Below are 23,876 nucleotides of genomic sequence, written 5' to 3' on the forward strand. Positions count from 1 at the left end.
TATTACGTATTGAGTACTATTATAGAAAAATAATGTGAAATTTTTCTATAATAAAAAGGAAATTGGCCTTGACCATTTAAGCATGAACATATTTTACATATTTACATATTTTGAAAAAAAACATACGTAGTTATTTGCTAAAGCTTATATGAATTTCTAACGTAATTTGGTTGAAGGCAGCATTTTGACTAAAAACATTTCAATAACCAAAGCTCCTGTTGACTGTGCTTACCCCGTAACATCGCTTATGTAACAGAACCAAGAGAGAGGAAAAGCTACAAGTTTTCTTTAACTATTTGCCACTGCCCATGAGAGGCAGCCTCTACGTTGTGGCTGTAATTTGGAGTGAACATGGTGAAAACCCTTGCAGTTGTGTGTCTGGCCATGGGAGCTGGTATGAGCTGGAATGCTGCTGTGCAGATGTTCAGACCAAGTCACTTGGTGCTGCCGAAGCATAGATTTGGATTTTTGGGGCTCGAGAAAGAAACAGTAGATACCAATAGTTGGAACGTTCTGTTAGATCTTCTCCAGTGTATATGAGGGTTGCAACTGCAATCTCTTTATATGTGATTATTCAGATTTTATGTTGGTACATAACTACCTTTTTTGGGGGATTAGCCTACAATAAAATATTTGGCCTAGCTCCTCATTTCCCCTAAATTACTGTAGTGGTAAAAAAAATTACAAAATTCTTCATGTGGCACAGAACAAGGTCATAATTTGAGCTTTTGACATCAGTGGTAGGTGGAGCTATGAGTCAATCTATACAAGTAGTCTTCTCTGCCTCAGTTGAAAAATAGCGTGTTATAAGAGCACCTGCCGCTGTGAGACATAAAGACTCGAACCTTATCTCTTAATGTGTTGTCTTTTCTGAAACAGAGGTGGGATCATCAGCCTATTCACCTTTGGTAAGAGAAAATCAATGGTGGGGTAGAAGGATCTGCTTGGATATCTTGGTTGAGGTTCAGCAAAAGCAAATATTTGGGAATTTGCATCTTAAATGTCAAATAAATCTACAGTGGGCAGATTTATTAATAAGAGCAGCAGATAGGTGGTCTTGGTGAGATGGAGATATATCTCATCACAGAGAAGAAGAATGGTAGGGTCTCTCATTATTGGCAAAGCTGAGTAGAAACTAGGAATTGTTGACTGCTAGGTTTCATTGCTGGTCTCTCTCTTGACTCCTTGTCCTCAGGATTGGTTCATTCGAGTGAACCCACACAGGAAGATGGGAATCAGGAGGAGGAATCATGGAAGACCTCACAGTGCTGAAGATGAGGTACTGTATAGAGGGCAGTACCTCGGTTGCAGTGAGAGGGCTGTGAGGTGTGAACAATAGCTGTGGTACTTGTAGTCTTCTATCAGCATTTCCCATCTCTTCCTAAGCTTAACTATTTTATGAGAGGTGATATTTTTTAACTGTTAAGTAAGGAAATGTTTGTTTCTTGTGTAAGCGTGTTCTCTAGAGTGGAAAACATTCACTATAACTTCGGGGTTGGGAAGGTGAAGAAGGTGATGAACCTGTGGTTTAGATGCTAGGCAAGGAACTGGGAGAGCTGGATTTAGTCTTGGTTTTACTGTGACATCGCTATCTGATGGTGGTCATACCTCATAACACCCAAGGCTTAGTCTTCAAACTGTTTTGCCTTTGCTTCATGGAGGCAGGTCAGCAGACAGAATGGATTTTTTGGTGTCTGCCACTTAAATAATTCTGAATGCTAATTTTTATGACACTGAACTGGTAAAAGGTGTCAGAAGTTACTGGATATGTAACAAATTATTCCCTTTTTTGAGTAATGGTTGGTTGAAACGATATTAAATAATTGCTTAAAAAAAATTAAAAATTGTTTGATGTGGTTTTTCCCCTCCTAAATTTCCTGAATCTTCTCCCTGACTGTATTCAGTACAGTAGTATGAGGTTAACTCTTTGCTAGATCTGGGAGAACATTGAACTTTATACCTGCTAGAACTATGGAATAATTGTTTCTGTATCTCTGCATTTTCTTAGCCCCTCAGTCATATAATGAATAAGTTTTCTCCAGACTCCTGGATGTGGATGGCACTAAAGCTAAGGACAAAAAAAGTAATCCTCTGTATTTTGGATGAAAAGTTGAGGTTTCAGCAATTCATATCATCTACTTCTGTCATTCTGTCTCCACAAACATTGCTGCAAAAAGCTGTACTCATTCTGGTGGTATGGAAGAAACCCTTCCATACCTGCTGGTTTTGTTCAAATGGCACTTTCTGAGAGAAAACTTCTGGGTTGAGAATTTTTCCAGTAGGCTGTAAATAGCATCCATCCTCACAACTTACTGCTTTTTAGATGGTTAATCTACTGCTGTTAGGTCACTGGTGTATCAAAAAATGAGGTACACAAGGAGGTCCTGAGGAGATGATTTTTTAGAAATCATGATGTTTTGAAGATTTAATTGCTCCTTTCAATGTAATTAATGCTACTGCTTCTGTATGCAGTATTTTACTTCCAGTGTTCTTTAAGATTATCTTGTTTTTCCTGTAGCCAAGTATAGGGTTGTGTACAGCTGTGATTGGGAGTAGAGGGAAATAACAAAAAAAGGAGAGGGTTCTGCAGCCTTCAAGCAATTCCTTTGTAGAGCCTTATGCTATAGGATGTCAGTACATTGCTATACCTCCCTTCTTCTCCTTGGTAAATCAATCAGATCATCCTGGTATTTTTCCATGTGAACAGATTTTTAAAATAATTTATTATGCAAAAGTCCTGAATAAGTCAGGGCATTCTGAATTACCCGTTTGTGCTTTTGGGGGGTGTGTGTGTGTATGTATGTGAATTCACGTGCAATGATGACTTTTATTCTTGTTTCTTTATGTTTAATTGCATAATCTAACACACAAGCCATTTCTCCCTCATCCTATCAAGTCTGTAATTCAGTTCATGTTTACCACTTTCCATTTTATTACATTATTTAGAGGTTTTATGGTTCATGCTTTTTTTAGTTCTAATTTTTCTTCAGTTCCTGATTTATGTGCATTTATCTGTTGTGCATGTTGTGGTAACATGGTTTCATTTCGATTCGTTGAAACCCTGTCTATGGATGACAGGTTGTCTTTACTCAGTGTCACAAAGAACCAAAAACAAAACCAACCCCTCTGGCTTCTTTTGCTTTATGTCATATCAAACTTGCATTGAAATGCTACAGCTGCCTTATAGGGAGCTGGACCTATCTGCGAAATGGAAGAATGCTTACCCAAAGCCTCTTACCCAAAGCTGCTGGTGTAACTGGAAGACATATGGAGTCCCACACTGGGCTGTTCACTTCTAGAATCGTTCTCTCCCACCTTCAGTGATTTGTTTTCTTTTATGAGTCATATATTTTTGTTTGGTGAAGAGTTTATGGTGTACGCATCCAACAGCCAGATTGACCAGCAGCAGAACCTTAACGCATGCATTATAAAATGGAAGGTCTCTGTCCTGTTCTGCAGTAACGTTTCATGGCAGATGGACAACAGTCCCTGTTAGAGGAAGGAGGGTATCCTGTGGTCCCCAAGCCAACACACTAGGAAGTGCTGTGCTGTAATCTATTGCACTTGGACTGAAATTTGAGGAACAAACCCTGTAGTGTGAAGGTAGCTGGAATTACAGGGACAATTATGAAATAATGTTTTTTGGCCAAAACTATCTTCTGATATTTCTCACTACTCCCTGCCTCCAAAACCTGTATCTTTAGAAGACATAACCTAAACCACAGCTGGTTAGTAAAGATAGCCAGAATCTGAGGTTATATGATGTCAAATTACAAGAAAGAATACTTTCTTAGAAATTATCTCAAATAATTAAAATGAAAACATATTCATTGTATTAATAAGAGAGTAGCCTACAGTTACTTATTTTCCATGTGTCTTCTCCTTTACTGTGCTATAGGATAGGTCATGCTAGTTAGATCTGAGTTATTTGCTAATTAATTGAGGTGTATTTTCTCGTTTTTCTGCAGTTGGAAGTGCCTCAGTTGAGCTGGCTTACTGTAAAAATTATAGGCATGAGAAATCTCCGCAAAGCAGATCTGTGTAAGTATCACAAATAGGTTAGTGAGAAAATCACTGTCACCTGAATTTAACGCTCTTACGCACCTGCTGCTTGGATTACAGTAGTGTCGCAGTTTTTTTGGTTGAAGAAGTTGTATCTGTTTTCATTTTCATTTGGAGTCAATTAAAATAATTTAGAAAACAATTAACAATATAAATGAAATAGATGTTAATTCTGTGTTGGGAAAGAAGTTACCCTTCCCTTCATCAGCTGCTTTGTGATATTTTCCTTTCCCTGAACTCTTCAGTGCCCCTTTATCTATAGGTTTCTCATTTCCCTTTTGAAGGGGGCACCTTTTTGAAAGATAAAGGAAAAAATCTGTCATTGCATTGGGTGCTGCTGTGTTTGTCTCTATTGTTATTTCACTGTGGATCACTTGTACATTACACTTAGAACAAGGTAAAAAAAAATATCCCATGACTAAATTCTTCACTTTTTGGAAAAAGTGATGTTTCAGGAAGTGAAATTGTATATGAATTTGCTTGCAGCCTGGCAAATTTTTAAAAATAGAAGTAAAAAATCAGAAGAATCAGAATACCTCAGTACTGCTGAAACTGAATATTTTGGCTCACTTACCAAATAGAATCAGTGGTTTAAAATTTACTTTTGTTTGGAATTGATGTAAATGTAGATAGAATAATTAAATAAATCTAAATTCAGATTGTTCTCCTTTGGGTCTAATAAAATACACCAGACTCCTCAGAGATTAATCTTTTTCCCCCTGACTGGACAAAAGAAATTGTAAAAATGTACTGCTGTACTAATATGCAATTTTTTTGTTAATACAGTGAGCCAAGCTGATTGCTATGTGAAGCTGTGGCTGCCAACAGCTTCATGTCAAGAAGCCCGGACAAGAACTGTAAGCAACTGCAGAAACCCTGTCTGGAATGAAACCTTCCATTTCATGATACAAAGTGAAGTAAAGGTAAGATCCACACCTGTGATGGTGAGCAGATACTTTATTAAATGGGACATCTTCACCTGCTTCATGTAGACTTTTAGTGAGAACCTTGAGGCTTGAAGTGTGCTGAGGAATAAGATGGTAGCAGAAAGATACAGGAAGTGTCAGAGACAGCGTGAGAGATGCTATTTCCTATCAGCAAGTAAATATACAAGCCGTGGCATGGATTCTGTTGTGCCCTGACTGGTCCCTGTCATCTTCTAAGCACTAGAACAGTATAAACTGGCTGGGAGGTTTTGGAAACTCTCTAGAGGATTAGTTATATTTTCTTATATGCAACAGTAAATGTGGGTTTATTGTATGTTGTTCTGTGCTTGTGATACCTCCTTAACACAGTAACTGATGCCATTTGTAAATTATAAGAGGTACCATAACTTAATGCTGATTTTAAAAAATGTAAGAAATGTCTTTTAATACCAACCATTCCATCACGTGCCAACAGGCATATTTTCAAAAGCTTTACAGGCTATAAGGAAGAACACCTTACATACGACATACAGACTTGTAACAGAGCCATGCCCATGCCATGATTGAAAGAGTGTAACCTTAGAGCATTACGGATCAATGGGAACAAAGTTGAGTGCTTCTTTCTGCCCCAGAGTAGTTGTAAAAAAATCCTGTTAAAATGTTTATAGAGTTAGCAGGAATAAATTACCAGTCAGAGTGTGAGTGATACAAGGTCTGGACACAGAGGCATCTTTCTACGGCTTAATAGAGCTGCATTTTCTCAGCCTGCTGTGGGTAATCTGAGCCCCGAGGAATTGCAAGGGGAAACATTACAAATTAGATCTTGTTAAAAGACTTTGTTAATGTGCTTTACCTTCCATTTATAAAGGTCTGAGATTTTGCCCTCTATTATTACTTTCTGCTGATATGCCAAAACTTCTCAAGATAGTATTTTTGAATCCACAAAGAATCTGATGAACGGCATGTGTAACCTCTGCTCTGTCCTGTTACACATCCCATTCCCATGGGGTATGTAATCTATGCTGCTTGTCTTTTGAACTTTGGTTCATCGCCAAATCTGATGATTTACCTCTTCTAGGAGGTAAATCTTTACAGTCAGAGCCACAAGGGCTGTGAACCAAACTGCTATCCTACTGTCCTACTCCTACTGTTGCTGGAGTCTGTCTGCACTGAATAATGCCACAGCTGTCCCAGAATATGGGATTTTACATCCTTCTCTGCCTGTCTCCTCAGAACATCCTGGAGCTGATAGTCTGCGATGAGGATACTTTTACACCAGATGACCAGCTTTTGACTGTTCGCTTTGATGTAGCTAAAATCCAACCTGGAGAAAAAGTTCACCTGAATTTTGAGTTGAATCCAGAGGTGAGAAATGTAAAGAGGAGTGAAATTAATATAAAATAATACTCTTGATTAGAATTTTATCCCAAGTTACTACCTACATTAAATATTAGGGTTGTTCTCTCACGTAAAGACTTTGTTAAAAGGACCTTATTAACAAAGTTAAATACTCAAGATTTAGGAGGGGTCAGAAACAGTCACTTCTCTGTTGAGATTGCAACATTCACATGCAAAATGGCTTTCATATTCTGACTTTTGTTTGAGATGTCAAAAATGTCTTCTGAAAAAAAACAGGGCAAGAGTCGAAGAAGCTCGTGGTTAGAGAACTTGACATTGTTGTAGGAGACAGAGCAGGGATAGAAGCAAACCTGGCTCCCTTTCCAGTCAGCTGCCCTGACCCTTTGGACAATAGCTCACTAGGTTCCTTCTCTCAACTTCACCAGGGGTTTTGTCCTGTTCTTTCAGGCAATATGCTTGGTAAGTGATTATATATTCTCATTAAAATATCTCAAGGATTTTTTTTTTCCTTCTTCTGATAAGCAGCAACTTTAAAAAAAAAAAAAATTCTCAGCAAGTTTGTTAGAGTTACAAATTTCTTTTAGAGGGGCTGAGCCAGCCCAGAATGGATAGGGCTTGACAAATGAGAATCTCCTCAGTATTTTATTATTTTCTTCTAGGTGTGTGTGACTAAGGAGTTTTATTTGCTGCATATGTCTCAAAGAATATTGTGTCTGATAGTATTATAAAGAGGTATAACGAGTTTCTTATGCTATATTTAGTGGCTGAAGTTGCTAAGAGGACAGATGGAAAAATCACACTCATCTTTAAGCAACCTGATGTAATGGAAAGTGTCCCTGCCCATAGCATGGGTTTGGATCTAGGTGATCTTTAAGATCTCTTTGTACGTAAACCACTGTGTGATTTTTAAAGACAGTTAAATACGTACTCGGTTTACTTTCTGCAAAATATAACATCTTCTCTGCTTGGAGGCTATGTAGTAACACTTTCACCTGTTTATGTTATTGCTTTGGAGAGTATTTATTAACTGTTCCTTGAGAAAGCCAATCCTTACTAAGGATTTCAATATACCTGCTCCAGATGGCTATGGCCTTCCTTAAGGAAAACCTCACGTGACTGGAGATCGTTTGAGGTGTGATACAAGCTGTGAGTTTACCTTGAGGCATGTGCAGAGTTGGCTTAACCAATTGACTTAGCAAAGTGGAAGCTGGGAGGATAAGACAAAGTGAGCTGTGTCTCAGGAATGTCTTGATTAAGCCATCCTTATTCAGATAATTCATCCTTATTCAGGCACTCCTACTCAAGCCCCTATGGAGCATCACAGATTATGGTCTGTACATGGATTTTTAGAACACTTAGGGTTAGGGTTTTTTTAAAAAAAGTGACTTAGTAATGGAACATGCTGGGCAACCTTAATAACAGGCAAGACTACATCTCTGCCAGTAATCATTTCTTTCATCTACTGAGGTACCTCAAAGGAGGGCTAAGAAGGCTGGGTGTCTAATGTCAGGTCATCACGGTTGCTTCCTGCTGTGCTTCTGGCTCACTGTGTGGTCTAACAAGTCTTTCAATTAGTTTGCTCCAGGTTTACCACCCACAAAAATGTGAATGGGACTTAATAGAAATATAATTTTGTGAGTGTGTGTGCAGCAGCAGCAGAAGGATAGGAACATAAGGCAGGCACAGTTAGGCAGGTGTTATGAACTGACATCTCCTGGACCTAGTTTCTACTGTTCTTTGGACAAAGTTGCTGTCAGTGAGTTTGTCATTTGTCACTCATTGTCAGTGAGTTTGGATAGTACAGACTGGTCACAGTCTGATGTTTGATAAAGTTTGTCTGCATCTCTGTAAGGTGACTGCTTTTTAAAAATCCATCCCTCAACCTTCTGTTACAAACTGTTGCAACTACCCTAATTCTCATGAAAAGAAGACTTTGGGAAAAATTAAGCAAACAGAACCATTGGCTGTTGGATTACATGCCACAGATCCAGCTCTTGGAGAATCCATATGAGATGTCTTATTAACTGACATGAACTATTACATGCAAAAAGGCTTGTTTTTCACCCTTACTGTATGATGGTTTTACCTTGGCAGCTACATTATCAGACTTGGCAGTGTTTTCAAAGTCTTTTCACAAGGTTAAACTGTGCTGTGCAGCCAGACACAGAATCACAGAATCACCAGGTTGGAAAAGACCCACTGGATCATCGTGTCCAACCTTTCCTGAAGGGATATTTGGCACTAAAGTTAATTCTTCCAAACATAAATAAAAAATCTTCCCATCACATTTATTTGTCAGAAGGATTTATATCTTCCAATGGTTGGTAAAAACTTCCTGTGGGTGATATAGAAATTCTCTCTGATGCATGTTTTTGTGTAATGTTTCCTGGATTGGCTGTCCCTCATACAGTCACGCAGCAATGGTTGTAGTACGGTAATGCAGTTATTCAGTCTCTCTTACGTTGTTGATATGTTACTCTTTTCTGGTTTTGTTTCCTACTCTTACAATCTTCCTCCTTTTTCATCTTGATTTGGCCCTTGTGACCTCTTTCCTTCAGTCCCCTTCACAGCTTCTGTCTTTCCTCTTTTCTCTCCTTCCCTTTACCCTGGCAATTTTCATTTTCCAAGCTGATCTCTGGTCTCTTCTTTTTTTTTTTTTTTTTTTCTGTTTTGTTTGTTTTTTTAATGTTTAGACACTTTACTCTGCATATTATTTTGTTTTAATCTGGACATACCCACCACCTAGCTCCTTTTTCTCCAAATCATTCACCTATTATACCTCGCTTGCATGGCATGGATTGACCTATGTCTTGTCCTACTAATAAATGAGTAATGAGTGTTTTGCCCTCTATTTCATGATATTTACTTATCCTTCTCTTCCCCTTGGGGAGGCAGTTTGTTTGTAAACAGTAGAACAGTGGTGAGACATGACATGAGAGTGGTCAAAGAAGGCTCCATCCATTTTTATTATGATGCAGAGGGCATGCGAACAGCAAAACCTTGCAATGGAAGGTTACACAAAATCCTCAGAGCTCTATCAAATGAAACATTTATTTGCCCATTTTCCTTAAATGAAAAATAAATCTTATTTTCAGAATCAGGAAGAACTAGAAGTGGAATTTCTACTGGAAAACATGTGAGTAAAGCCTAAATGTTACAGAATTTGTCATCAGAAAACTTTACAGTAGAGAGTGGTAATGCAGCAATGGATAAGTGGCTCCACGTTCCTGTGCTCAGGTATCCCGTCTCAGTATCATCCCCATGGCTGCTTTTCTCTCCTGACTCTAGTGATATCCCTTACCAAGTGACAGTCTCACTTACTATCTGTAGCTGAGAAAGGGTGTTTATTTTATAATTCAGCCTAAGGGGAGATCACGCTGATCAGGGGAGGTAGGATAAAGAGGAGTGTCCATAGGAGCTATGGGACTGTGACCCTGCAGTAGGCACAAGATGGAGTGAAAGAGAAGTGCTGATGGCACTTCACAGTTAGAAAAATGGAGCTTAGAGATCTGTTTGCATTTAAAAGATTATTTATCATATATGCACTCTTAAATAAACCTTTTCCTTTTTGCTTTTCAGTCCAGGTGTATCTGAGAACATCATTACTAATGGTGTACTAGTGGTAATGGTTTTATTTTTTATACTTGTGTTCTTATGGTGGGGCAGAGCTGAAGGTTGTAGTTGGAAGACTGACGCCTTTAGGCACAGCTTTTACTCTTTTTCAGATGAGACACAGGTGTGCTTATACAGTTTTGAATTTGCTCATGCTTGTAGTGTGTTCTGTTTTGGGAGAGGCTTGGACCACCACTCTGCCACGGTGCCAGTGAGATGCTCCCTGATGAAATGGCAGTAAACAAGGAAGCTTGGGAAGGGAGTAAATCTCGTGTCACTACAGAGTTTATTCCTGAATGTCTATCTTGGAGCTGAAAGTTCTTTTCACACCACATCCAAATTACTGTGTGATGCTCAGATGCTGCCACTTCCTCCTATGGAGCACACTCTTGGGAAGTTTCAGCTTCATCCCAAAGGTATTAGAGTTTAGGCCCATCTTTCCTGTTGTTCTGCAGAGCTCAAAGTATCCTTCAGCTCACTCTTCTGGGGACAAAACTTAGTGTGACCTAGGTGGGGAGAAAAATTTCTTGTGTTAACTGTTAGAGATTGAAAGGTATTTAAATATAATGGGACAAATGCCCATCTATCTTAGCTCCCTTGACCATAGTAATGCTTGCATGATGTATTCGAAAGGATCAGCCTCTGCAATTCCATCATGTTCACGGAACATCATGGCCAAGCTTGGTGTTTCTACAGGACCCCTAGATATTCAGTGAGGATCCTGAATTGCTTCTGTGACCAGTGATTTTATTGCATATCTCTTCCAGTCTCGTGAAGTTTCTTGTTTGGAAGTACGTGTGGATAAAAAAAAAATGAAGAACCCTTACACAAGTGAGGTTATTGATTTAAATTGTTTGTCACCACATTTTTGTGCTATGGGAGATGTAGCTCAGTCTCTATAAATATTTCATCTGACTTAATCTCTACTCATATCAGGGCTGCTCAGGGCTGCTTGGGGATTGGCCTGTTTCCCAAATTAGTTACTTGCTAATAGTGAGAATACTCTGGAGATGGTGTGACTGTAGTTAAGGGAAACAGCGGAGGTGGCTGGGAGACTCAGAAACAACACTGCAGTGTGATAGAGCTCAAATACCTGTGGTGAGAACAGAAAGTAAGAGAGGGGAGATAGAACTATCAAGAGTGGAAAGACTACAGTGGAAACTCAGGGGATGTGAACACTGCTAGTGGCATCCACTGGTCTAACACACGCTCCCCACTGCTTTGCAGGGGGAAAGTTGCAGTTCTGCACCAACCTTTTTCTGCATATTCTGTCTCTATCTGGCCCCTGTTCACACTGGTTAGGGAGGAGGAAAAATCTTGTGGGCCAAATAAACGTTGACTGCACTAAGGCTGAAAAGGCATTTTTGTTTGTTATTTTTCAGGGCAAGATGCAGTTAACATTTCTCTGTGGTTTGTTTCTTTGTTCTTAGGGAGAGATTTCACATTCACAGTGAAAGGATCTTATGAAGAAACCCAGGATGTTTCCCTCAGTCCCTGCTGTAAACAAGGAAGCAGTGAAACTACCATCTTCCACTATGTCAAGCACAGTCAGCCAAAGCTACACATGACACTGCCAAAGGACTGTTTTTCCTGTGGTGTATGTCTTGCTTGTGAATGGTGATAACACCTAAAGTAACTTCTGGGAGAAGCAGGATGAATTAGCCCTTCTTTGGTAGATTTGTACCTATTGGTTGTAAATAATTTTCTCCTTATATCATTTTTTTTCCACTTTAATTCAGCATGGCTCAGCTAGGAGGGAAATGGATGTAAGTAGTCCCCTGTCTGTGCCTCTCCATTCTCCGGACTTGAGAAAGGAAGTGACAGTGATGAGAGTGAGTAAACTTTGACAGAATTTGGTATTATTTCAAAAAGTTTAAGCTATATCTATGTGATATGTGTTCTGTTATTAATTTTGTTATTAAGAATATACTAGCTGAGTTATATGTGTGCTAGCTCTGCATACACTTAAAAGTATAACTACTTTTCAGGGAAAAAGTACTTTATTCAGAACTACTGCTTGCTTTCAAATTTTTGTAAAAGCAGGATCCTGGTGATGATTGTGTGCAGAAGGAATGAGAAGAGACCAAAGTTTTATCGTTAGACTATATATCTGAATAAATGCTAATGCTGTAAAACTTGCTTTTGCAAACTTGCAATTCCATTTAAAATTTATAGTGTTTTCATTCTTGATTCTCAGGGTGAATCTTATGAGGTGTCTGTGAAGGAAGGAGATGGGTAAATCTCTTATTTCTTTTGATTGATTAGTTAGGCCAAGTAAATCTTCTCCTGTCCTTTCTTAGTATCATCTTTAGATGAAAGGAAGCTATAGCTTAAACTAACTAATTTCAAAACCAGGAATAAAGATTGTAATTGGTTAAAGAAGATTAAAATATGAGACAAAGTATTAATAAAATTATAAATGCTTTTAAACTGGTTGGCATGAGTTATTTTCCTAATTTTGATGCTTCCTAATTTTGGTATTTAAGAATTCCTTTGCTTTGTAACATTTATCTACACACGTTTATGTATAACACATTCCTAAAATGTTTCTAACACCCTTATGTATTTACCAGTCCTCTGCTGGTTGTTTATCAATGGAACAAGTGGATAGTAATTAATTTAATGACCGGGTTGGAGTGATTTTTTGAAGGGCAATTTCACCCCCTACTGATTAATTAGCTACATTGCAAGCGCTACTTGCAGAAGGGTGCTAAATGAGGTTTTTACATAACTATGAGTTGCAGAAGGGACAAAACAACCTTTCAGCTGAAAAAAAACCCTGAAACAGTAAACCTATGAAAACAGAAGTTGTAGAATTTATGATGCACATGATATTCATAATAATGCACAGATATGAAGGAATACTCTTAAGAGACATCTTCTGACTCAAGTATTTACAGCACAAGTTCTTAATAAGGATAGGCCTAACACAGTATTAGGGTCATTTTGCCTAAAGTGTGCTAAGTTTAAATAACTGCCCAGGCTCCCTGTGCTCTTCAGGAGACGCATACATAGCAAGAGGACAGGAAGATGTGTCCAGATTTCAGAGCTCAGTGTGAAACAACCTGAATTCAGTAATGTTCCTTGTTTTTCATCAGCAGAGCTTTTGACTCATTTAACTTCCTCATGATTGTATATAATAGTTCAGGACAGGATTGTTGTCTAAAATCTCCAGAGAAAGGCAGAAATAAAGCGCCCAAAATATCCATATATCTGCTTTCATTTGCATGGGGGAACCAAAGTAACCTTTCTTTAAACTGGTTTGTTATCATTGCTGCTTTTCCTTGGTGTCTCAAACAGTAACTCTAGAAATGGCTTACAGGTAACATATCTTTTTCTGTTCTTATGTCCTAGCTGCAAGAATTTAGATTTGCGGTTGGGGTTTGATCTATGCACAGAGGAGCAGAATTTCATCTGTAAAAGGAAGAAGGTGGTTGCTGCTGCTCTGAAAAAAGTTCTTCAGCTGGATGGCAACCTGCAGGAGGATGAGGTATGTGGGACAGCATCTTGGGAACTTAAGGTATTATGTCCCACTCTGAACAAAGTGCATGTGACGTACTTTCCTGACTACCCATATAAATCTTCCACATCTTCTACACTGAAATATACAGGCTACATTGTCAGTTGGACCTAAGACCATATCCAAGAATTTTTAGTACAGATGATGAAAGAGGAATTGTCAGGTCAGTAATATCTCCTTCATCGTTGCTAACGTCCATCCTCACTCAAGGCCACCCAAATGATGTATTTGTTGAGATGAATGTTTGTATAGCAAAGCATGATGAGATTTGGTTGTTTGGACTGAGACCGTTTCTCTTCAGTTTGGCACATCTCCCTTTCTCCTCCGCTACACAAGGCTCAGAGAGGAAGGCTGCATCTCTCCCTTAGCATGCTGGTACAGCAGTGTCTCTCTTGTGTGTTTTTCAGGGTGTTGCCTCTTGCTTTCTCCTCTCCTGGGGACCCCTGAACTCAGAGACAGCTGCTCTGTTACTGCAGGACTGTTATAGGGTTGTGATTCTTGGAGCAAGAACCAGGAAGACACTCTTCTGGAACTATTTGGCTCCAAGCACACTCATTCCTTGTGTGCAAGACAGTATTTGTCAACTAACTCAAACTGTTCATGAGTGTAAAAAACCAGGTAGAATAGGACTTGTTATTATTAAATGAGAACAGAGGATTATTGAGTCTCATTAACTAAAAAAACAAACTTCAAAGCCCTCAAAGTAGAGAGTAAAATACAATGAAGACAGCATTAAAGGTAATGGCAAATTATGTCCCTAACACTGAATAGATATGCTGTTTCAGCTTTTGTTAAGGGCTACCTATGGGGCAAAGGGAGGATAGGTAACAGAATTGCTGAATCCCTGAGGATGCTCATAGTTTCTGGCTTACCAAAGCATCACCAATCAGGATGATGCTTTTAGCATATGCTAAGTCCTACCAAAGTTTTCACAACTTGAACACATGCCTAAGCTCTGCCATGAAGAAGGTAAATTGAATCCAAACCTACCTGAATCAGGGTGTTGCCAATGCTTTTTCTGCATGCTTATCACTTCCTCTATTTCATCTAGTGATGAATGACTGTGGCTTTTTGTGTTGAGCAGGTGCCAGTGGTGGCAGTTGTGACAACAGCAGGGGGAGTAAGGTCTATGACGGCTATGTTTGGCAGTCTTCTGGCTCTCCAGGAGTTAGGTGTTTTGGACTGTGTCTCATACATCAGTGGTTTATCTGCCACAACATGGTAAGGAAAATTGGCCTTGTGCTTGCTATTTATGTTAGAACGATTACCTGGTGAAGCATATTGCCTTATTGATGAATTTTACTCAGTGCAGTGCTGGGACTTGGCTTCCTTTTGACGCTCACCCATTTTCTGGGGCCACTCAGTGCTGTGGACTTTATTCTAGCTTCAAGAAACAAATTGAGTGAGAACCACTGTACTTCTATAATTGTACTGAAGTGTTTACAGAAACTAAAAAAAAGTGCACAAGCCAGGATAGTTTACTTGTATTTCCCTGCAGTTCCGTGTAGTTGACAAACCTGATTGCAGTTGTTCTGTGGCTCGGATACATGCATTTCTACCACGTCATACACAGTGAACTATCCTGGAGTGACCGGTGCAGGGAATGGGTGGAAAAGTGGTCAATTTTTTAATGAAAATTCTGTAGGATTCAACTCCATTTCTCAGTTACCCGGCAGAAAAGATTGCCATGTTAAAGATGGGGAACAGAAGTGTCTTGGTATTTCACCTTGAATGAAAAGTGGTTATTTATGGCTATCAGCAAAGGACTTAATAGGACCTGGTAGGCCAAAAATCTAGAATATTCTTGGGAATGTAAGAAATGGGGATTTCTCCTTGGGGGAGAAGTAAGCCTTTTGATTGCTAGTGCAGAGAAACCAAATCTTAATCATGAGCTATAGAAGATTCTTCAGATGTGCAAGAGAAGCAATGCGACTAGAGTCTTGGGGTCTTGAATCCTTGAAAGCATGCAGAACTGATCCCCGAGCATATTTGAGAACAAAGAGCAAGTAAAAGTAGGGAAATCACTTTTTACCTTTCTTTGTTTGCCTCTTATCATCTAGCTGCATGTAACTCTTAGGAAATCCTCTTGTAGTACTTGTCTGTCTCATTCTTACGCCTCCCTGAAAGGCAGAATTTAGAAGAAAAGCCCATAGAAACACAGTGTCATGCACGCAATTTTGACCTCCTCGTGAGTGCCTAGACTAGCAGGGGTCTAGGGCTTTAAAACATTTTACCTCTGGAGGGCTGGTAAATTCCTGCTTAACATTTAACGCAGTATCTGAAACTGGCTTCAGACAGAAGCTGAGGCTTGAACCTGGACATTCAAAGGGTAATTCTAGTAAAAGCTTGTGTTAGGTTATGGATGTTGCTTTATTACTCTCTTGCTTCTGAGAAGAAACAAACTAGGATGATTTTGAATTTATCACTGCAGCAAAAATGTCATTGTGTAGTCTAAATTCTGCCTGAGCTTTGAACTACTCTTCCAAGGTAAAAGTTGGAGGGAGAGTCTTTCATATCCTGAAACACAATACTTGTGGTATATAAGCCTGTGAATTGCCAGGTACCCATTGACAAACCACAGTATGCTTCTTTTCACCAGGACCATGGCCAAGTTATATGAAGATGCAAACTGGTCACAGAAGGATCTCAGAGGGACAGTTGATGATATCAGGAAACATGTGATCAAGAGCAAGCTGCATTGTTTCTCGTTGGATCATATGAAATACTATGAACGGGAACTTTGTGATAGAAAGCAAGAAGGGCACAAGCTGTCCTTTACAGATTTATGGGGACTGTTCATTGATTGCATGCTACATCATCAGGTATCCATCCCTTAATCTAGAAGATTTGGGACTTTTCATGTCTTAAGTTCAAGGAAAGGCTTTCAAAACTTTTGAGGGTCTTTGGCTTTTTAGAAGAAGAATAACATGGTAAGCCTAAATATAAGCATCTAGGGGATATGCCTGTGCGTATAAAAAAATAAAAGGTGTTGATGGAACCAATTTTCCTTTTGTAATTTCATATCAAATGCGCAGATCAGTTAGCATATAGAGGAAAGGTGGCTTTGACAGAGTTAGGTTCAGGTATAGAAATATATAGCCATACCAACACACAAATTTATATTGAGTCAGATGAGCTGTGGTTGACTTTGATCTGTAGCTTATCCAAGGTAGTTGAGTATCTTTATCTTTCTGTAAAGCAAACCATATCTTAGTGACTGTGTAGACAACTTTTTCACATTGTTGCTCTATCTCCCATTCCAAAATTCTGGGAAGAATCAGTGATAACACTCTGGTGAACGTTGATGGCAGATAAAACATGAACACATTTGTGTGGTCACACAACTAAGTACACAGAACAAAATCTGCTGAGATTTGGGAGATGTTTCATTGATAGTCCTTACTTAGATGCCATATTAAGTCCATGCATCATGTTCATCTTCTAGAATGTCTTCTGTTCTTTATAAACAGGAATGTGCTCACAAACTCTCTGATCAGCAACTGGCAGTAAATCAGGGGCAGAATCCACTGCCCATATACCTGTCCCTCAATGTCAAGGATGATTTTAGCACTCTGGATTTTAAAGGTAATGGTTATTATACACACTTCCATAAATCAAAGGAGTTTACTTTTAATGCTGGGTGAATGCAAAAAGCTTTTACTGTAAGTTCCAAGTTAAGTAATCTTTTAAATGACTTGAATGAAAAGCATGGTAGGGGCATCCATGCACAAAGATGCTGCCCTGCTAGGGTCAGAGGTGCCCTTTGATGGCAGGCTTGAAAATCACCACTCCTGCTGTTTCTCATCCCCACCTACTCCTCACAGCCTCTTTCAGCTGCTGGGGTTCCTGCCCAAGCAGCAGTAGTCCAAGAGAACTGTGAAGAGCTGGGGGAGAAGGGCAATGAAGAGAGGAGAAGGGAAGGTATGGAGTGCAGTGAGAGTGGAAGGCAGCTCCCAGCAGACAGAGATGGATCTGAGGAAGTGCAATACTCTGTGCCCTGATTGTTGATACTGATTACTATTTCAATGGCGTTTTCTGGCCCAGCTGAAGCAGTAGATCCTGCGACTGAACCTGATCATCTGTTTCTAAGCAAATATGTTGTTTCATGGTGTTCAGCCAATGTTTGTGTGGGGTTTGGCCACTTCACGAGGCAGTGATTATCCGAGTCTAATAATGCAAGGTAGTTGGTGTCACTGATGAATCAAAAGAACAAAATCACCACATCTTGCACAGGCATGCTAAAGCTAGAGACATTGTTCTTCCAGCTTTTAATTTTCTAAGCTGTTATTTTTACATGTGGTGGCTGCAATAAGTCCTTCTTGATGCCTTATTTGCAGAGTGGGTGGAGTTCACACCTTTCGAGGTTGGTTTCCTGAAATATGGGGCCTTTGTTCATTCAGAGGATTTTGGTAGTGAGTTCTTCATGGGTCACCTGATGAAGAAGATCCCAGAGTCCCACATCTGCTTCTTGGAAGGTGATTTACTGTCTCAGAAAATCATCACCTTTATAACCACATAGCGGCTACACAGGGTTGGCATCTAACTACCACACAATGTATTTGATGCAATTTATATCTAGCCAATTTATATGAACTAGCCAAAAGGAACAAATTATTAAGACAAATGCAATTAATTTGATGAACTTCTCAGCTTAGACCAAAACAGAACACACATGTTAGAACAGATCTTTTGAAATATTTAAAAATCATGGCCTGACTTTTATAAACATCCAAGTTTCTAAAATGCCCTAGTCATAACCCAGACATTACGTGGCATGGGGTGGCATTTGATAGTCATGCTAAAATTAATAATATTTCATAAGAGAATTATAAGAGAAATAAGAGAGTGCCAGATTAAACAATCACAAAGACAGAATCCAAGTAGGTTGCCATAACTATGCTCTGAAAATTCAAAGCAGTATTCAGTATTACTCATTTGGTTTTTTTTCTTTAAAAATTTCAAGGCACATGGAGTAACATATTTTCCCAGAGTTTTATGGATGCACTCTACCTCTCGGGTCATTCAGAGGACTTCTGGCACAGGTGGACCCGAGGCACCGAGCATGACACTGGTTAGTTATTTGGATTACTTTCCATTTGTGTCTGCATTGTCTTCACACCTCTATGAAATATGAAACCTGTCAGTTAGTAAAGGTTTTGGTTTTGTGTCCTGTTTCTGGGTTAGGGGACATTCCTTTGGGAATGAAGGAAGAACAGGAGAGAAAGAATTGTGCTGGAAAACAGGAAAAAACATCGTGCTGCTCACTGTGCAACACCCCAAGGTGTTTTGTGAGTCACAAGAGGGTTACTTTGAGTCCTCTGGGGAGGGAGAGGATGGGGAACAACAAGCTGTTGCTGTGATATTGAAATCCACTTATGCCCGTAACAGTCCACATGTTGATTTGTGCATCACGGATGCTGCCCAGCTTCTTTTTATTTGCTACTATTACTGCCAGAGAAACACTCTAAACAAATGCAGATACATACCCTATTCTTGTTCTTCCTGCAGAAGAACACCCTGCTCTGCCCAAGAAGCCTCATGAACAGACAACTAGTTTATCCATTCCCAAAAGCTGTCTTTCCAATACTCTTCGAGAAATGATGACCGGACGGCCAGTTGTTTCAACTTATCATAATTTTCTCAAGGGCTTGCAGCTACATAACAAGTATTTAGAGAATGAAAGATTTTGCATGTGGAAAGGTAAGAGTAAATTGGTTTAGATTCATCTTTGAAGGTGTTTGGGTGCTGATAGTTGCTGAGGACAGATAATAAGTTTTAGCAAATTTTGATTAATATTATTTGATTAATATGTCTGCGGAATTGATTTTGATGATTTACTGCTCATCTTTTTTTTGGTCTTGAAGAAGCCACACTAAGCTTGCTTGAATTATGTTCTTCCTAGGAAAAGCTGCAAAAGAATGAGTTAGATCTTCCACTGAAGCTAAAAAGACACAAATTTAAACAAGCTGCAAAGCAGCTTAATATATCACTCTGGATGAAGCTCAGTCTCAACTGCTCCTTACTGATTTCAGAGCTGACTTATAGATGCTGATATTGTGTAATATGTCAAACAGTAAGCTTTGTGTCAAAAGCCAATATAAATATAGGCTGTCTTTTCTTTCTTTCCTTGCTATGTTGATTTGGAAAATAAATTAAAAAAAAAGGACTTGTTCCTGTAGTAATTAATTAATTAATATTTATAAGTTTTTCACTTTCAGACACAGTGCTTGATTCTTCTCCCAACCAGCTGAGTGAAATGGGTGACTACCTCAAGCTTGTAGATACAGCTTTCTTCATCAACACCAGCTGTCCTCCCATTCTGAGACCAGAGAGGAAAGTGGATGTCATTTTGCATTTAAATTACAGCGGAGGATCACAGACTCTGGTGATGTTTTGAAGTAGTGATTCTTTATCTGTTTGACCTCAGCAGCTGAATTACCACATTTCCCTCTTCTTTTTTTTTTCTTTTTTTTTTCTTTTTTTTTCTTTTTTTTTTCCAGAAAATGGTCTGGTTTTTTATTAAGTTAAATTATAATATCTGTGATACTATTCAACACTGTGACCATGATACCACTGTCTTTATCAGGAGTATTTTCAGTAGCTTTCTGGGACACACACATGGATGCAGTTTCATAGAAGATAACCTGTTTTGTGTATCTGTGCAGGCTTGTCATTGTGGTGCCAAGTTTCTCAATAGTTAGTTATATAACTTTTACAAAATAGTTAATACATAATTTTGCTATTTTTTTTGAATAAAAATTGAAGTTTTTCTTTTATGTCTGACTCTTGGTGTTGGCATAAGATTCAGTCAGGTTTTTGTTTTGTTATGTTTGAAGAAACATTGAGAAGCTTACATGATTGAAATTGATCACAGATTGCCTAGTACAGCAAAATACCAATTATGGAGCTTGGTAGCCTTATTTCAACCTCTTTCTGTGTTTCAACGCTCCTCTCTGTTGCATCAGCCACTGGACCTCTTCTCAGAGTACTGTTTGGAGCATGGGATCCCCTATCCTGGCATAGAACTGAGCCAGGAAGACCGGGAACACCTGAAGGAGTGCTACCTGTTTGAGGACAGTTTAGAAGCACCGGTCCTGGTCTATTTCCCACTAGTGTGTGATACCTTCCAAAAATACAAGGCACCAAGTAAGTTAACAGCTTTAATTAATCTTTTTTTTTTAAGGATATCACTTCTAATTTATCTATTGAATTTTTTCCTCTTCTAAAACAAGACTGCTAAGCTTCTCAGTTGGGTAAGTTATGCCTAGTCCTGTTCTGATGGTCGTGTTGTTGGCCAGCTAATCAGGGATCGAACTGAAGAGTTTCAAAATTAAAAGCATGGATAGCTGTAGCTTGAGGCAAACCACTTTATATGGCATCTAGCATAGCTTGCTTTCCTTAGATGATAAAGGACTGGAGACAGCTAATATCCACTGGCAGTTATATCCATTGGTACCTAACACTGTCGCTTAACAGTCTTGTAATGAGACACATTTGCTAAATGATAAAATCTTCTTGTTACTTTGTTTACATGAAAAAAATTGAGGGCAGAAAATGCTGAAAACATAATTAAGCTAAGCTGCTTTTGGTATCAGTCTTTTTTGAAAAGTTACCAATTTATTTTCTTTAGTTCAGTAGTAGAATAAACAGTGGTTTGTTTATTTCAGCAGCAAAAGTATTAGGCAAATTGAGTTTCAGTTTACAAGTATTATTGTGTGTATCAACTCCAATTTTCTTGTTGCTAATGTATTATGATCCAGGAAACTTTCCTCAAAAATGGAACAAAAATACATATACCAGCTTATTGGAAAGGACCTTCATCATCTTATTTGTCCTGCTGCATGTCCAGCCACATGAGAGGGAAAATTCCTAATCTAGGTTCTTCCTGCCAGCTGGTAGATAAGGATCTGTCATCTCACTAGCCAATGGAAAAGTTAAAAATATAGAATTCCAAATCCATAGAATTCCAAATCCACCGAATTGAAGTATTCTCATGGAAAACTTTAATTTAGTGAGGAAAGCATTTTGCATGGAAAGTTGTTCTGCCCAGTCAATATTGGATTGCTAGTGACTGTACGCAAGCAGTAAAGTAGTGGATTTTATTAGCGCAGCAGCTGTAGTATCTATACAGTAATTAAATCTTGAACTATTTTCCTAATTTTCCAAATGCAGTTTCTTGTGGCTGTAACTGTGTGTGAACCTTGTTCAGCTGTCTTGAACCTTGTTCAGCTATGAGTTATGTTCTTACTTCAGATGTGGAGCGCAGTCCTACAGAGATGGAGCAAGGAAGAGTAGACGTGTCCAACTGTATTTTCCCCTATGGCACTGGCCTGCTTACATATACTGAAGAGAATTTCAACAAGTTACTGAACCTGTGCAGCTACAACATCCTGAATAACAAACATTTAATTCTTCAGGCTTTGCGAACTGCAGTGGAACGAAAGAAGCAATTGAAAAACTGTTCATCACCTGAGTCGTCTAAACTCTCTAAAAGTACATTTTAACAAATCTTACCAGAAGGAGATATACAAATGTTTTTGTAGGGATTAATAAATATTCAGGGAGTGTGAATCCATACAGAATAAACATCCGTGTTAGCTTGTTATAAAACAAAATTATGTGTTTTATTTAGTATTATGCGTGAACACTAATGCCAGTTCTGGTATTAAAGTTATTGGCAAATCATGATTACCTTAAAAAGATCTCTTGACTTAAGGAGTGAAAAAGCAGCTGAAGAGCTATAGAGTGCTTTTTGGATATGCAGCTATATAAAAATGAGTTTTCAACCTCACAAAGGTCTGCTAGATTTGGATGCAAATCTTGGTAGCATGTATCTTTGAACCAGAGACCAAAGCAAAGATCAGCCAAAGTTTTGCCGTGTTCATGGATCTCTGCTTGTGACTTTGAAGAGTAAACATGATACCAAAAATATTTGCACCAGGAAAAAGAAGGCTGATAATTAAAGAATGAAAATGCACATGATGTCTTCTGTTTTCAGTGTCCATCTGTTAGGCAGAAGTCCAGCTTTCAGTGAATTTACCAGTCTGGCTGCTGCTGCACTGAGCCTGTCTTTTTGATGGACTAACCCAGATTGATCAACAATTAACAACCTGATTTTTCTGCCAACTGTCTGATAAAAATCATCTGACTGCATCCGTTTTTGCTGAAGTACTTTCTCTGACCTATTGCCTACCAAGTGGATTTTGAAGCTGAGGATAACAGTTAAGGTTTCAAATCCCATGCTTAGTCAGTTTGGACAAACAGTTTTACTAATAGCAGCCTAGCCTTTGGCCATAAGTACGTCTTCATTTATTAATCTGCTGCGAGCTCACAGATGTTCGTGATATCAACAAAATTTGCAACACTGACTCCTTTGAGTTCTGCAGTGTGTAGATGCTGCTAGTTTTATTTCCACTGTGATCCAAAACAGAGATAGGGGAGTGTTCATGAGATTTTCATACTCATTTTAGATAAATGCTTGTTTAAGAAAATATATTTAACTGGTAATTCTTAGATCTTATTTTCTCAGTATACATACAGTGTAGTAGCTACCATTCAAACACTAAGTATACATGCATATTCTTATTGAAAATAAAAGTCTTACAGGTGCAATTATTGAAGTATGTTTTTTTTTTATTAAATCCTACAAACGCAGCTTAGAGTTGATCTGGGGAAAAGGGTTCTGGCTTCTGATACTGGGAAATCAAATACTGAGGGAACAAAGGCATCCATGAACTTTGAAAAATGATTTTTGATGAAGAAGGAAAAAAAACTTCCACTTCAACAGTGGAAGATGAAAAATGGAAGGAAAGTCTGCTTTTAAGATGGGGGTGATTTGGATGATAATGAGAGGTTTTGAAGTCCAAATACTGGTATTGCAAACATCAAAGTGTTTATTCATTAACATAGATGGCAGCACTTCTAGCACAATGTATGTGCCTGTCTTATCAGTCTTTTCCCCTTTGCAGTCATCTCATTAATTATAGTGATGTGAGTTAAAATGAAAAGTAAGTGCATCTGTTTGCACGCTGGCAGTATGCCCACATCACTCTGTAAGTGTGGCATCTTGTGTATCCCTCTCACGTGCCATGTTTGGAAGGTAGCAGTCTTTGTTTATTAAGCTGGAGATAGCATCATACTTTGTTGCCTCTAAGACAGTCCTTTTTCTGTGTATAAATTTGATTAACAGGAGATAACACTAGCAGGTATATCTTGTTAAGCTTTGCTGCAATATGAATCTAACCAATGAAGTCTCCTTTCATAAGAAGAAACTGTTGGCAGTAACCATTGCATCTCCTTTTCCAGGTTTTAAGGTGGTTAAGTCAAACAACTTCTCTTTTCTTCGGTTACTGATAAATGGGGTTTAAGAAAAATTAATTAAACTTTGTTCCTGAGTA

At 38.7% G+C, this 23,876-nt stretch overlaps 1 protein-coding gene across 1 annotated transcript; it reads left to right on the forward strand.

Annotated features, from left to right (window-relative positions):
- The first annotated feature begins 799 nt into the window (after positions 1 to 799).
- Positions 800 to 23,551, forward strand: LOC138721199 (cytosolic phospholipase A2 epsilon-like). Its single transcript, XM_069858046.1, has 21 exons — positions 800 to 908; positions 1,196 to 1,279; positions 3,969 to 4,041; positions 4,849 to 4,985; positions 6,222 to 6,353; positions 9,443 to 9,483; positions 9,927 to 9,969; positions 10,727 to 10,790; positions 11,390 to 11,556; positions 11,699 to 11,791; positions 12,157 to 12,194; positions 13,314 to 13,449; positions 14,564 to 14,700; positions 16,079 to 16,301; positions 16,950 to 17,064; positions 17,817 to 17,954; positions 18,443 to 18,550; positions 18,988 to 19,179; positions 19,698 to 19,864; positions 20,445 to 20,625; positions 21,733 to 23,551. Exons 2-21 carry the CDS (start codon positions 1,229 to 1,231, stop codon positions 21,981 to 21,983), a joined length of 2,487 nt encoding a protein of 828 aa, XP_069714147.1. The 5' UTR covers positions 800 to 908; positions 1,196 to 1,228; the 3' UTR covers positions 21,984 to 23,551.
- Positions 23,552 to 23,876: the final 325 nt, after the last annotated feature.

This window comes from Phaenicophaeus curvirostris, chromosome 5 (assembly GCF_032191515.1).
Source record: "Phaenicophaeus curvirostris isolate KB17595 chromosome 5, BPBGC_Pcur_1.0, whole genome shotgun sequence".
In the NCBI taxonomy this organism is placed as follows: domain Eukaryota; kingdom Metazoa; phylum Chordata; class Aves; order Cuculiformes; family Cuculidae; genus Phaenicophaeus; species Phaenicophaeus curvirostris.

Coding starts and splice junctions, on each gene's coding strand:
- LOC138721199 (XM_069858046.1), top strand. CDS start 1,229: ATGGGAATCAGGAGGAGGAATCATGGAAGACCTCACAGTGCTGAAGAT. Junction 13,450..14,563: donor GCAACCTGCAGGAGGATGAG/GTATGTGGGACA, acceptor TGTGTTGAGCAG/GTGCCAGTGGTGGCAGTTGT. Junction 17,955..18,442: donor CCACATCTGCTTCTTGGAAG/GTGATTTACTGT, acceptor AAAAATTTCAAG/GCACATGGAGTAACATATTT.